This window comes from Oncorhynchus kisutch, linkage group LG14, assembly GCF_002021735.2.
Source record: "Oncorhynchus kisutch isolate 150728-3 linkage group LG14, Okis_V2, whole genome shotgun sequence".
Taxonomy (NCBI): domain Eukaryota; kingdom Metazoa; phylum Chordata; class Actinopteri; order Salmoniformes; family Salmonidae; genus Oncorhynchus; species Oncorhynchus kisutch.
Window position 1 is genome coordinate 56,603,259 of NC_034187.2, and position 14,955 is coordinate 56,618,213.

The 14,955-nt window shown below is 41.8% G+C and overlaps 1 protein-coding gene across 6 annotated transcripts in view; it reads right to left on the reverse strand.

Moving 5' to 3' along the window:
- LOC109903578 (collagen alpha-1(XIV) chain) overlaps positions 1 to 14,955 on the reverse strand; it is a 127,274-nt gene that overhangs the window by 57,440 nt on the left and 54,879 nt on the right. For all 6 annotated transcript variants that reach the window (XM_031788605.1, XM_031788610.1, XM_031788606.1 and 3 more), the window contains 6 exons: positions 8,651 to 8,780; positions 2,608 to 2,747; positions 2,169 to 2,295; positions 1,648 to 1,787; positions 1,018 to 1,150; positions 597 to 665 (listed from right to left, as the gene is read on the reverse strand). In XM_031788605.1, coding sequence (XP_031644465.1) covers positions 597 to 665; positions 1,018 to 1,150; positions 1,648 to 1,787; positions 2,169 to 2,295; positions 2,608 to 2,747; positions 8,651 to 8,780 — 739 coding nt within the window. The remainder of the gene's footprint in view (positions 1 to 596; positions 666 to 1,017; positions 1,151 to 1,647; positions 1,788 to 2,168; positions 2,296 to 2,607; positions 2,748 to 8,650; positions 8,781 to 14,955) is intronic.

Here is a 14,955-nt window from a genome sequence, read left to right on the forward strand (position 1 = left end):
ATATTTATTGCATTTTCCTTTTCCAAATGGGCGGTAATTTAGAATGCATAAGATACTGTATTTACGATAGAGACATCGCTTCTCCCATTGTTCCTCAGTCTTCCCGCTCTTTCACTCAAACCCAGCCCCTTTTCTTTGTGTAACCAGATGTCAAATCTGTTCCCTCCGCTAGGGACGTTTTCCTTCATGATATAATTTGTAATCAAGGTATCATTCATTCTGTGTATATGTAATTCTGTGTGATTAGTTAGGTATTTCGTAAATAAATGATTAAACCCAATTTTGTATTGCTGATTCAACTTGTTTGCAAGGGTTCGTGAAGATAACCAAGAATTTACAACTTTCAGATGAGACTGAAATATTGACTGCTATTGATGTAAAATATTACTAGGTCTTTAAGAGTTTATTCGGAAGATAAAAGCTCTATAAATATTATTTTGAGGTGCCCCAACTTTCTAGTTAATTACAGTTACATGATTAGCTCAACCAGGTAATATTAATTACAGAGAAAGGATCTTATAGAATAGCATGTCATATCACTTAATCCGGCATAGCCAAAGACACGACAAGTACAAGACCGAAAAAATCTAATTTACCTGCTATGGTGGTAGCTTGTGTGGTAGTTGTGGTAGTAGTAGCTTTTGTGGTAGTCGTTGTTCTTGCCACTGAAAAACAGACAAAATGGTCAGATCAATTAAGTAAATGTGTACATTGAGTCTTCAAAAGAAAAATAAGAGGGGAGTCTATAGTTTAGACTGTTTAATGACAATGTTTCAGCACCAAGGTCTTTCTCAAGACCAGTCTCACTGTAGCAAACATACAAGACATGGGTATGTATCTAAGCTGTGTGTGATGGACATGCATGATTCTAACAAATGCATTGAAAGTCACAAAGTGCTTAATCGTAACCCGTCTCAAAGCCCCCAAAGAGCAAGCAGTAGCACAGTGGCAACACTAAATCAATACAATCCCCAATGTTCAATTAACCCTGATTGGAGTGGAGTTTTCTTTAATTACCTGTTGACTCTGTGAGGGTCACGGCGTTGCTTTCTTCCTCGTTTCTGAAGACAGCAATCAGAGAGACCTCGTACTCAGTAATGGGCCTCAGTCCAGTCAGCAGGTGGCTATTCATTTTACCGTTCACTAGCATCTTCACCATAGAGGGAAGGAGGGAGGAGAATGTAGTGAGAAATTGAGTCAACGTCGGATATTTCTGCTGCTACCAAATGCACATACGGATGGACTGGAATTCTACAGTCACCAAAAGGGCTTCAAAATAACACGTCAAACACATACTGTAGAAGGTAAGTAAGCAATCCATATTTGTATCTAGCATGACTGGCTTTGTGTCAACATTCAATGAGTGCCTGATAGATGGTCAATCTTAAACTGCTCAGGGATGTGATAGAAAGTATGCCAAGCATTGGGAGGTGAGTTATACAACTTCCAATACAGCATGCATAACCTGAGAGAAATCATGTAGCTGAAAACCTTCTAGCAGAGACAATTCAATTGCAGTCATAGATTCTGTAGCTGATGTGAGACACCAGAATGAAACATAATTGCAGTAACAGACAGAAAGAGAACTGTGCATCCATTCAACCAGCCAGCCAGTCAGTCAGCTAGATAAGACAGCCAGACACAGACCTCTTTAGTGTCTCCTCCTCTGATGGGGGTCCATGTGAGTCTGTAAAGAACCACATCTTGGGCTGAGTGTTCCCAGGTGACCCTGAAGCTTTCTGTGGAGACTTCACTGCTCCTCAGGTTCAGAGGCTCTGGGACCGTCTCTGGTTTAGACACAAAGGGTAAAGAAGCCTCAAAATAATGGAAGGAGTTCCACATCATTTTGGCATCCCACATATGAGTGGTCATATTCAGTCAGCACTCTCTTTTAGATACACTTTATCACATGTAAGAAAGTGTTCATGAGTGTTTCCTCTTCAAATGCAGCTAGATAATTTGGTAGCACTTTCCAGAGAAATAGAATGCCCATCCATCACGGAATGGATCACGGAATCCATTGAATGGGAACGTCCGTTTTAATAATTATATTTCTATGGCACATTCTAGAAGCCACAGCATTTATGGACGTTTTTGTATTATAAAGGCTGTTGTTGAAAGCCAAGAGCTGCCAATAACATTGCTTATACAGGTAGAGGCAGTCTTACTAGTAGTGAAGCTGTCAGTCAAGGGCTCTGCCTGGCCCTCGTCATAGATAGCAAAGATGGCCACCGTGTACTCGGTCAATGACGTCAGGTTCCTTAGCAACAGGGTGGTGATACGGCCAACGTCCATCTACGGTCACCGAAGAGAGAGTTCAGGATTAACGGTTCAGGATTATTGTCCCTCTATGTGACAATAAAACATTTATACTGTATATAAATATATTTATTTATCCTTCCAGTGATGCCTACTTTTCTATACATCAGGCAGAATCATATATCAGATTGTATATCACATTCTATAAGGTTTATAAGTTAGCAAAATGCTAACTGTTTTTTGAAAGTTATTTCTTTAGGGGGAAAGTCTGCGACATTAACATTAACACAATCTATTCATGGGCTTAAAGTCCAGCTACGTTATTGGCCAAGTGCCGTGAGCACTCACCTCATTGGTCTGCACTCCATTGGTCTTGACGTACATGATGCGGTAACCGCTGGCCTTCTTGGACGTCGCCTCCCAGTTGAGTCTGGCAGAGCTGTGGTCGACGTTGGAGAAGCGCAGGTTCCGCGCCGGGGTCAGGGGTACTGGGAGAAGAGTGGGGCAGAGAACAAGAACACGGCTCACAGGTCAACCCTAATACGGTTGCAATTAAACACAAGAACCTGAGTCACCCTCCCGCCGGTGCATGACGTGACTCTTTTTGTTTGAGAGTTCCTCTCCGAGGAACAAAAGTGCAGAAGAATGGCCTTTTGCGCACAAAACACATTCTCTGGCAACGTTAAAATTTAACAAGGAGCTTCACTTTAGGTAGGGATAGAAGTCCTGCTTAGAATTACTCCCTGGATTTTCTTGCTGCACTTCATTCACCTCAATTTAAATCAGGGTCAGCGTTTAGTTATAGACGCAGGGAGCATGAAAAGGATGCAGTGAAGTTGAACTGGGTTCATGAGGGAATTGGAAATAAAGTTGGAGAAAAAGGTTTTAAAGTTTGGCAAGGATCTACACTATCATTCAAAAGTTTGTGGTCACTTAAATATGTCCTTATTTTTTAAAGAAAAGCTAATTTTTTGTCCATTAAAATAACATCTTAGAAGGCCAGCATCCCGGAGTCACCTCTTCACTGTTGATGTTGAGACTTGTGTTTTGCGGGTACTTTTGAATGAAGCTCAAACTAGACACTCTAATGTACTTGCCTTCTTGCTCAGTTGTGCACCGGGGCCTCCCACTCCTCTTTCTATTCTGGTTAGGGCCACTTTGCGCTGTTCTGTGAAGGGAGTAGTACACAGCATTGTACGAGATCTTCAGTTTCTTGGCAATTTCTCGCATGGAATAGCCTTAATTTCTCAGAACACGAATAGACTGACGAGTTTCAAAAGAAAGTTATTTGTTTCTGGCCATTTTGACCCTGTAATTGAACCCACAAATGCTGATGCTCCAGATACTCAACTAGTCTAAAGAAGGCCAGTTAAATTGCTTCTTTAATCAGGACAACAGTTTTCAGCTGTGCTAACATAATTGCAAAAGGGTTTTGTAATGATCAATTAGCCTTTTAAAATGATAATCTTGGATTAGCTAACACAACGTGCCATTGGAACACAGGAGTGATGGTTGCTGCTGATGGACCTCTGCACGCCTATGTAGATATTCCATAAAAAATCTGCCGTTTCCAGCTACAATAGTCATTTACAACATTAACAATGTCTACACTGTATTTCGGATCAATGTGATGTTATTTTAATGGACAAAAAAATGCTTTTCTTTCAAGAAACTGGACATTTCTAAGTGACCCCAAACTTTTGAACGGTAGTGTATTCCAATGCAGTTTGCATACAGGAAGAACAGATCAGTGGAGGATGCAGTCCTGACGTTGTTGCACAGTGCCATGACACACCTGGAGAGGGCTCACTCTTATTTTCCTCGACTTTTACGCTGATTTTAACTGCATGCAGCCTCACCTTCTTTCCTACCTATAGATTGACCCCAGCATTACCTTGCGGGTGCTGGACCAAGTTCAACAACACAACATCCCTTCCTCTGTGTTCATCTACCGGTTCCACCCAAGGAACTAGCATCTCCCCAGTCTTATTCTCTATATACACCAATGACCTGAGTGTCTCCGACAGGGACTGCTTGGCAATGAAATATGTAGGTGACAGCGCCGTTGTCGACCTCTCAGATGACTGCATTTCCCAACAGAAGTGAACAGGGTTCATTACTGGAGCAATAACAACAACCTCACACTCACACTCAACATCAACAAAACAAAATAACTGCTCATTGATTTCAGGAGAAATCAAGTGAGCCCAGTAAACAGGTAGAGAGAGTGGGGAGTTTACCTGGTCACAGACGTCAGTTCAGCGTCTAGTTTTGATGTACATTTGGTTGAATTGTCAACTAGTGTGAATTCAACGTCAAATCAATAACAAGTTTCACCATGTCATTGGAATTAGGTTAAAAGTAGTGTGAAGAAAATATGAAATTCCCAAAATGTTCAATTCCAATCAGTTTTCCACGTTGATTCAACGTCATCACATTGAATTTTTGGGTTGAAATGACGTGGAAACAACATTGATTCAACCAGTTTTTCCCCCGTGGCTGGGAATCATCATGGACAGCACACTCTCGTTTAATGCCAACACCCAGAACATCAATAGAAAGTGGCAACAACTCCTGCGCAGACTGAGACAACTGAAATGTCAACACCTGTATACTCTCCAACTACTACACTTGTCATATAGAGATTGTGCTGACTTTCTGTTCCTGGTCTGGTACAGAGGGCTGTCAGTGGCTCATAAAGGTGTCCCCAGGAAGACTATGAACCTGGGTTCCAAGCTCTGTGGGGCTGCAGTGCAAGGAGCTTCAGGGCCTCTACGATAAATGGGCAAGGGCCAATGCCAAGCGCATCAGAGAGGACCCCACCAACAATCTTGCCCAATGTTTCGAGTTGTTGCCCTCTGGAAGGAGATTAAGGGTCCCCACTGTTCAGTAAGAATAGGAGCAAGGCAAGTTTCATTCCATCAGGCTGCTGAACAGTGGGACATAGGACAGATGTTGAGATTAGTTGAGAATACACAATATGTTATTTAGATCATGTTACGTACCTCAATTCTAACAGTGTTTAAGACTGTGTTTATCTTTCCCATTCTATTAGGGTTGAGACATATAGGCTGGATCTACACCACATCCAACAAAGTTTTATTTTGAGTGAACTATCCCTTTAAGGCACTATCCTGTAGCCTTAAAACAGACAAAACGTGTAAGGACAACTACTTTCTAAACTGTTTTTAAGTCTCTGTATGGGTCGTTCCACCAATTCTGTGCCTTTTGAGAAGTATAACTTGGTCCAAAAAAAACTTTTGATTTTACTATATTTTAACATTCTGTCATAAAGGGCACATGTTCAACTTAATAAAAAACATGTTTTCCCAGAACATCAATAAAAAGTGGCAACAACTCCTGCGCAGACTGAGACAACTGAAATGTCAACACCTGTATACTCTCCAACTACTACACTTGTCATATAGAGAGTGTGCTGACTCTCAAGAGGTTACATACAAAAAATGACTATAATAAGTGCCTATTAAGTGCCAAATAATGTAACTGGGTTGACCGTAACAAGGTTGACAATTTCATCTTAACTCAGCCATAAATCCTATTGTGAAAGGTGGAATGGAAACTTGATGTGTGAAACAGGGAGTGGCAATTGAATGTAAGTTTTACAAAACAAATGAAATTGTTAAAACATTTCTTGCCAGTCTATCTAGGGTTGATGTGTTATGCTCGACCGGCTGTTTTCCACCACAAAACACTAGAAAATTGACAAAAACAATATATCCAGCTCACCTCCTTTAACACAATGATTTGACTATTAGATGTTCAATGTTTCTTCAAAAAAATTAAGGAATAGTTTCACAATATTAAAAACGAGACTTCAGTTCACGTAACAGGGTTGAAATGAAGGACACATGTAAATTAATCACTAATCACATTAAATAAATAATAATCTTCAGAAATTACTTTGTTAAATCAACAAAATATCTAGGGCTTTACAATGATGGTGAAAACGTGGAGTAATTCTGGTGTTAAGGGGATTTATATCTTCCTAGAAGTGACAGAGGGTGCATGGAGGGACATGTCAGAATGCTGAATTTTGGCACTTTAGCAAGTCTTTATTCATATAAAAAATCTGATTGATTGAATTCTCCATGTGGTCTATATTAACCGACACTTCATTCAATATAGCAGTTTTGTAAAATGTAATATGGGTGCACAATTTCTACTAAAATATCAAAGGGATGCAAAAGGCACTCATTTCGTGGAACGACACATACAGTTGAAGTTGGAAGTTTACATACACCTTAACAAATACATTTAAACTGAGTTTTTCACAATTCCTGATATTTAATCCTAATAAAAATTCCCTGTTTTAGGTCAATTAGGATCACCACTTTATTTTAAGAATGTGACATGACAGAATAATAGTAGAGAGAACAATTTATTTCAGCTTTTATTTCTTTCCTCACATTCCCAGTGGGTCAGAAGTTTACATACACTCAATTAGTATTTGGTAGCTTTGCCTTTACATTTTTTAACTTGGGTCAAATGTTTTGGGTAGCCTTCCACAACCTTCCCACAATAAGTTGGGTGAATTTTGGCCCATTCCTCCTAACAGAGCTGGTGTAACTTAATCAGGTTTGTAGGCCTCCTTGTTCGCACACACTTTTTCAGTTCAGCCCACAAATGTTCTATGGGATTGAGGTCAGGGCTTTGTGATGGCCCCTCCAATACCTTGACTTTGTTGTCTGAAGCCATTTTGCCACAACTTTGGAAGTATGCTTGTCCATTTGGACCAAGCTTTAGACCCATTTGCAACCAAGCTTTAACTTCCTGACTGATGTCTTGAGACGTTGCTTCAATATATCCACATAATTTTCCTGCCTCATGAAGCCATCTATTTTGTGAAGTGCACAAGTCCCCCCTGCAGCAAAGAACCCCCACAACATGATGCTGCCACCCCCGTGCTTCACGGTTGGAATGGTGTTCTTTGGCTTGCAAGCTTCCCCCTTTCTTCCAAACATAACGATGGTCATTATAGCCAAACCGTTCTATTTTTGCTTCATCAGACCAGAGGACATTTCTCCAAAAAGTACGATCTTTGTCCCCATATGCAGTTGCAAACCGCAGTCTGGCTTTTTTATGACGGTTTTGGAGCAGTGGCTTCTTCCTTGCTGAGCGGCCTTTCAGGTTATGTCGATATAGGACTTGTTTTACTGTGGATATAGATACTTTTGTACCTGTTTCCTCCAGCATCTTCACAAGGTCCTTCGCTGTTGTTCTGGGATTGATTTGCACTTTTCGCACCAAAGTACATTAATCTCTAGGAGACAGAACGCATCTCCTTCCTGAGCGGTATGACGGCTGCGTGGTCCCATGGTGATTATCCTTGCGTACTATCTGTTTGTACAGATGAACGTGGCACCTTCAGGTGTTTGGAATTCCTCCCAAGGATGAACCAGACCTGTGGAGGTCTACAATTTTTTCTCTGAGGTCTTGGCTGATTTCTTAAGATTTTCCCATGATGTCAAACAAAGAGGCACTGAGTTTGATGGTAGGCCTTGAAATACATCCACAGGTACACCTCCAATTGACTCAAATGATGTCAATTAGCCTATCAAAAGCTTCTAAAGCCATGACATAATTTTCTGGAATTTTCCAAGCTGTTTAAAGGCAGTCAACTTAGTGTATGTAAACTTCTGACCCACTGGAATTGTGATACAATGAATTATAAGTGAAATAATCTGTCTGTAAACAATTGTTGGAAAAATTACTTGTGTCATGCACAAAGTAGATGTCCTACCTGACTTGCTAAAACTATAGTTTGTTAACAAGAAATTTGTGGATTGGTTGAAAAACAAGTTTTATGACTCCAACCTAAGTGTATGTAATCTTCCGACTACAACTGTATATCTACAGTACATGTCGTGACATCTCCCTTACGAACGTTCAAAGAAAGATAATAACACATTAATTAGCAAAGTGGTGACTGACAGATTGTCAACTTCAACACTAACATGATGCCCCCAAATAGCTCTGAAATGTCAAATCAGCACAAACACCATTGTTTTGGCAGCCTGTTCGTTCGGTCTTGTTCTAAAGCTTGCCAGGGCTTGATATCGCTCATTCAAGATACAGGCAGAAGTATGCAAATTCACTAGACCTGATGGCTAACCAAACATCTAAACACCTACAGTAAATATCTCATGCTCAGCCGGTAGATATCCATCTCATGTTCTGATAGAGATTTACATTTATTCCGACAGCTTCATCTACTCATGTTGTTACAAGCGACACACCTGTTTTCTTACGGGTAGCTCAGTGTTTCTGGAATTGCCATGTGTGGGTATGTGTGTGTGTGCCTGCTTATGCATGCGTGTGTGAATCTGTGCATGCACGTGCATGAGTACGAGTGTATGAGGCGGTTACTCACGCGTGGTCTCCTGACTGGTCATAGGGTCACTGGCCTCCTCTCCGTACATGGCGTACACCGTCACTGTGTACTCTGTGTCTGGGGTCAGGTTCTCCAGTTCCACTTCGTTCACCGTCTCAGCCACTTTCACCTGTACAAACAGTCATCAGAGACCTTCGACAAGGTGACAGACAGGTAAACAAAGAAGTTGGCAAAGGAGCAAGATATATACAGGGGGTTGATGAAGACAGAATCAAGCATCAAACAGACGAGGGCAAGGTGTTCAGACAGCCAGATAAAGTGGCAGCGAGCCAGCCAGCCAGACGTGATACATAAGAATGTGAAATAACTGCTTTTTAGAGAATGGAGCATTCTGCCCTAGAATTCCTTTTGTTTTATGCTAATCTAGCTAGAGGCTGCAGCATTTAACTAAACAACCGAGATATGCACTTAAAACCTGTCTGAATCGATCGACAACAGCCAGTATAACTTTATTTGAAAAAGGATTCAAGTGTTGTGCCCCAACAGGCTGAGCAAGTGAAACTGTGAACCTGAACTGATGACTGTGCCTAAAGAGTGTTATTTTTTAATGAGCACTAACAGGATGGGTGGAATTTGTTGGGTGGAGGAACTTCTCTCTCCCTCTCCATCTCACCTCCCCCCTTTCCATTGCACTAGTTAGAGCAGTGGTCACCAACTGGTCGATCTCCAAGCCATTCCTAGTCGATCACCAGAGAGAATAGAGTAGATGTCACGGGTCAAAATTTTGATTGATGACCCTATGTGAACTCTATGTGAACCCTATGTAGTGATGACGTGTGCATGTCTTCTGGTCAGGCAAGCCTGGTTAGGTGGGGGCTATGGGGTGAGTAAGGGTCCCTTTGACAGGCCGTTAATGATTGATGACCCAAGCCTGATAGACAAGCCTGGTTAGGTGGGGGCTATGGGGTGAGTAAGGGTCCCTTTGACAGGCCGTTAATGATTGATGACCCAAGCCTGATTTATGACCCTATGTAATGATTTATGACCCTATGTCATGTAGAAGGGTGCATGCCCTGGGTTGAGTAAGTGACCATGTGTCAGGTCAACCTGTTACTGTTTCTCACGGTTTGGGTTGGTTAAGGCCCCTTATAAAGCCGCTGAACAATACCTGTTTAAGAGTGCACAAGATCTTAAGAATAACCATGGAATTTGGGATCGGTACCAAAGCAGTGATGACTGTAACAACTGAAACAGGCCTTCGGGTTGCCCATAGAGCAAGGGCAAAGTATCAACCAGCAATATATGATGCGCCAAAAAAACGTTTTTTAAATGTGTATAGAACCCAAATACCGCCAGCAAATGCTCTGACAGATCAAGTGTTGATGTCTAATGGCCAGCAGTGGGGGTATCGGTTTGATTACCTGGCCTGTAGAGTGACCCTCTATACGGTAGATGAAGGAGAAGAATATACAGACCAGACTGTAGGCTTGGAATATGGTGTTGAAGACTGGTCGGTTTTTCGCAAGGTTGTGTGTCCTGAACTGAGCCTTATCACCAAGGGGTATAGTGTGTTCACGGGCCACGAGACCCGTTGGGAAGGTACCCCGGACTCCTCAGGACAAATATTTCACAGGGTGAAAATACAAAGAAAGAATGGCCGACCGTGCGGCAGCGTGGAGTTCTATATCGGCACCGAGGCAATCCGAAACCACAAACTTAGGGGTGGTGGCCTGACTGGGGATACCCGACTGCGTCTGCTTATTCCTTTTAACAGTTGGGATGTACTGGAATTGAAAATGTTGCAACCGTTGGATGCTCTCTTTGTACAGAGCCAACAGCGTCAGAGCCTTGTTCATTTAAAGAAGTGCATAATATATACGAATCGTAAAGATTACGATGCAAAAGAGCCTCAAGAAGATACAGCGTCAGAAGAAAACTAAGTAAGCGGATGCTTTAACCCCGCCCCCCCAGATACCCAAGGGCCTTGTTCTACAATAAAAAGAAAAAAAGCAGACAGTTCTTCATTTCAGCATACACCATGGATCTCCAGACCATCTACGAGGAAGCCACTACGTCATGGGGGCCCGACACTAAAGACTCTATGCCACGAAGCCCTACACTCTACGCACCCCTGGCAAGACCCGTGACACCCCCGACATTTACCCAGCCTGAGGATGTGTTTGATGGGGTGGCCAGTACTGTTTTTGTGGATACAATCAAGGCCTCTGTAGCTACACTTTTAAACGTGGTGATTGGCGAATATATACGAGAAAAATGCATCGGCTGTGAGATCAATCATCCCAGCCAGCGTCGTCATCCTTGCCTCTACGACCCTCCTAGATACTACTTTTTCAATCATTTTGAGGAGCTGGTGAAAAGACTGTGGTCCTGCCGTTTTATACCAGCGCTGGTCATCGCCCTGGAGTCTATGGGTATTGCGCCGTCTATCCCTAGAGTTTACGGGGTAACCGAAGCCTTCCTACATGAACTGAAGGAGGCCCTCTTCATCCATGAGAAACTCAAAGAAATCCGACACACCCTGGTGGACGACAACAAATACAGGGAAGCTGTGATGGCTGATGTGATGCTTTTCTGGCTCAATAAATCCCAAGAGACCGAGTGACATTTTGTTTATTTAGAGCTATGGGTAACTATGTGTCTACGATGTTTGAGCGAATAAATACATTTTTTCTTTTGAGAGACCTTACAAATGTTATGCATCAGATTATTGAAAATAAAGTGAACAATGTAAAGTTCTACACAACCCACAATACAGGGGTTATTGTAGAGCGTGTGTTAAAAATGGAGCAAATCATGAAACATGTCCGACATACGGGCGAGAGTTTACAATGGTCACATATGGTATCAAGGCTTGTTGAGGATTCTGAAGAACTAGAAATAACTTTGGCTAAGATTTTACATTATTTGTTTGAACCACCCTTTAATGTGAATGTGTATCATATTTGTTGTTTATATACTTATATATCAGACGTGTGTGTTTTAAAAATTCAGCGAAACAAACCTGTAAATCTAAACAATATATACAGGGTGTTGCATGCTGTGATTGTTGAGAAAACGGGGACTTGTATCTTGCAACAAATCCTGAATTGTCTGTATACGTAATAATTGTTGCATTCTTAAAATAAAAATTCACAAACTGAAATGTTGTCGTTATATGAAAGTGGCTCATTACAGTTATTGTACCTCAGAGAGGCAAGAAGGATGGCTGAGCAGCTGTTGAAAAACATATATTATAATCCCTCTAACCCCGGGTCTTATGGGGGTAAAGAGCGTTTACAGAGAGCTATAGTCGAAGAAACAGGTAGTCTGTTAAGCGATGCTAAAGTGAATGAATGGTTATCAGAGCAAGATGCCTACACTCTACATAAACCTGTAAGAAAACATTTTCCAAGAAATAGAGTTTTTTCTACGCATCCATTATCCCAATTTCAGGCGGATCTATGTGACATGCAGTCCCTTGCCGATAAAAATGATGGAAATCGCTACATGCTAACGGTTATAGATATTTTCTCTAAATTAGCCTATGTAAGGGTGTTAAAAAATAAGAGCGGGGCAGAGGTGACCAGGGCCTTTGAATCGATCTTGAAGGCAGGAGGCGCCCCCAAGAAAGTGCAGACGGATGGCGGAAAAGAATTTTTTAATCAAACATTTCAGAAGCTAATGAATAAGTATAATATAGGACATTTTGCTACAGGCTCTGATTTGAAAGCTTCGGTTGTGGAACGCTTTAATAGGACTTTGAAAGAGCGGATGTGGCGCTATTTTACAGCTCACAACACCAACCGATATACAGACATAGTTCAGGATTTAGTAAACGGTTACAACCACAGCTACCATAAGACTATACGTATGAAGCCCTCGGAGGTCTCTTCGGAAAACTCTTTTCAAGTCTTTAAAAATATGTATGGTTTGTTCCCACTTCGCCGTAAGAAAAAAATGACTTTTAAATTCCTAGTGGGTGACTTGGTGCGTATATCAAAGTTGAGGGGTGTTTTCGACAAAAAATACGAACAAGGCTTTAGCTCGGAGTTGTTTACCGTTACCGAATGTCTGCCACGCATTCCGCCGGTCTACAAATTAAAAGATTATGACGGGGATCTTATAGAGGGATCTTTTTATGAGAAGGAATTACAGAAGGTCCAGTTGGGTAAAGACAAAGTCTTTCACGTGGAGGAGATTCTAGATCAGAAGAGAGAAAAGGGTAAAAAATGGTTGCTGGTCCGCTGGAAAAACTGGCCTCAAAAGTTCAACAGTTGGGTATTGGAGCAGGATGTGGTGGAGGCAACGGGGGTTAATTTAAACCCCTAGTCATGATAACTAGCGCATCATTCGCGTGTACACAGTTGGGCATCATGGAACACAGCGGCTTCTACCTGACTCTCCCCAGTAATGCGTCGGCACAGATATATCGTAATAATCAGAGTTCGAAGTATACAACCAATTTTCCAAAGCCTATAGAGTTATCAGAGGCTTGGGAAGTAGGTCTCAGCGAGATTACATACCCCCATAGTTGGTATAATATCAAAGCTAAGGACCGTGATTTTTATTGCAAAAGGTTCTCGGAACCTGCGAAACTTATTAAGCTTAAAAAAGGTTTCTATAGAACCGTCGACAGGATCGTCTCAGAGTTGAATGAACACCTAACCCTGAACAAGATGGAAATATTCCTATTCTACAATCCAATCCATAAAAGGATACAAATCTCAGGGCCTGCTAACGGAGGTATAAAGACCAGCGGTAATTTATCCTACATGTTGGGGATGGGTCCCAATAAATGGACGTATGTGAACGATAAATTATTCCCATTCCCTGCGGATATACATGCAGGCTTTTACAACATATTTGTCTATACCGACATCATAACCTATCAAAGGGTCGGAGACAGCTGTGTGCCCCTCCTGCGAACAGTTCATATAGACGGCAAGGATGGGGACATCGTCACTGTCAATTATGACAAGCCGCACTACGTACATGTCAGCAAGAACTATATTGAAAACATTCTGGTTGAGCTTAAAACGGATCAGAACGAAAACATTGAATTTACTTATGGTAAAACGATTGTAAAACTCCACTTTAGACCCACCAAAACCTCTCTACATATATAATAGCTGTATTATATTTATAAACATAATACAAATAAAAGGGTTATGGAGCACCATCAGCTCGACCCTAACCGTTATGTTTCATACTATGTGGATCAAGTGGGTAATGGACTACCAGGATATCATGGAGCGCCGACAATGTATGGTTCGGGGATAGGAGGTATATTCCGTAACCTCTTCAGGATGGTTTTACCGTTTATGAAGAGAGGCTTCAGCATAGCCAAACCACATTTAAAATCAGCGGCTAAAAATATAGTAAGTGAGGTTGTAGCCAATGCTATGACCCGAAGGGCGTCACCAGAGGTGGAGCATCAAGAAGGCTCGGGGCTTATGATATTGTCTCGAAGGCCAAAAAAGAGACCTCCTGGTTTAAGGCGTAGACCTGCACCTAAAAAGCGGCGGTTAACTGTTAAAAGAACCTCAGTAAGTCAAAGACGGGGTAAAGTGAGGAGGTCTGTACCAAAACAGGCTAAAAGAATACTAGGAAGTATTTTCTAAAAGAATAAGTGACATGGCTCTTTTACATCGAATGTCCTCTGAAGCTATAAAGACAGAACTTGATCTTTTCACGGCACCGTTAACGCAGCATTCAATAGATAGATCCAGTTATGTGGAGATAGCCCCTCTCTCTGCTATTACCGATAACGGGCCTATCGAATTTTTCATACCAGGCCATGGTGACAACTATCTGGACCTCAACAACACCTTGGTGCATTTACGTCTAAAAGTGACCAAAAGAGATGGGTCTAATATTGCAGACGATGCCAAAGTGAGTCTCATTAATTACCCCTTGGCCACCATTTTCTCCCAAGTTGATGTGACTTTGGGTGAACGCCTAATCAGTCAAAGCAGCGCTACATACCCTTATAGAGCCATCATGGAGTGTTTACTAAACTACTCCGAAGACACTCTCAAAACCCAATTTAGCGCCGGGCTGTTTAGCAAGGATACTGCAGGAGCCTCTATGGAATCGACAGACCCTTCCACCGGTGCAAACAAAGGACTAGCGGCACGAGCTCGCTACTGCGCCGAATCTCGAGAGTTTCATTTGCTAGGCCCTATACACTCTGACATTTTCTTTCAAGAACGGTTACTCTTAAATTCGGTTGATTTAAGATTAAAATTAACCAGGGCCAAGGATGATTTTTGCCTGATGTCTCCCCAAGACGGGGATTTTAGTTTGAAAGTGTTGGGGGCAACCCTTTTTATTAAAAAAGTATC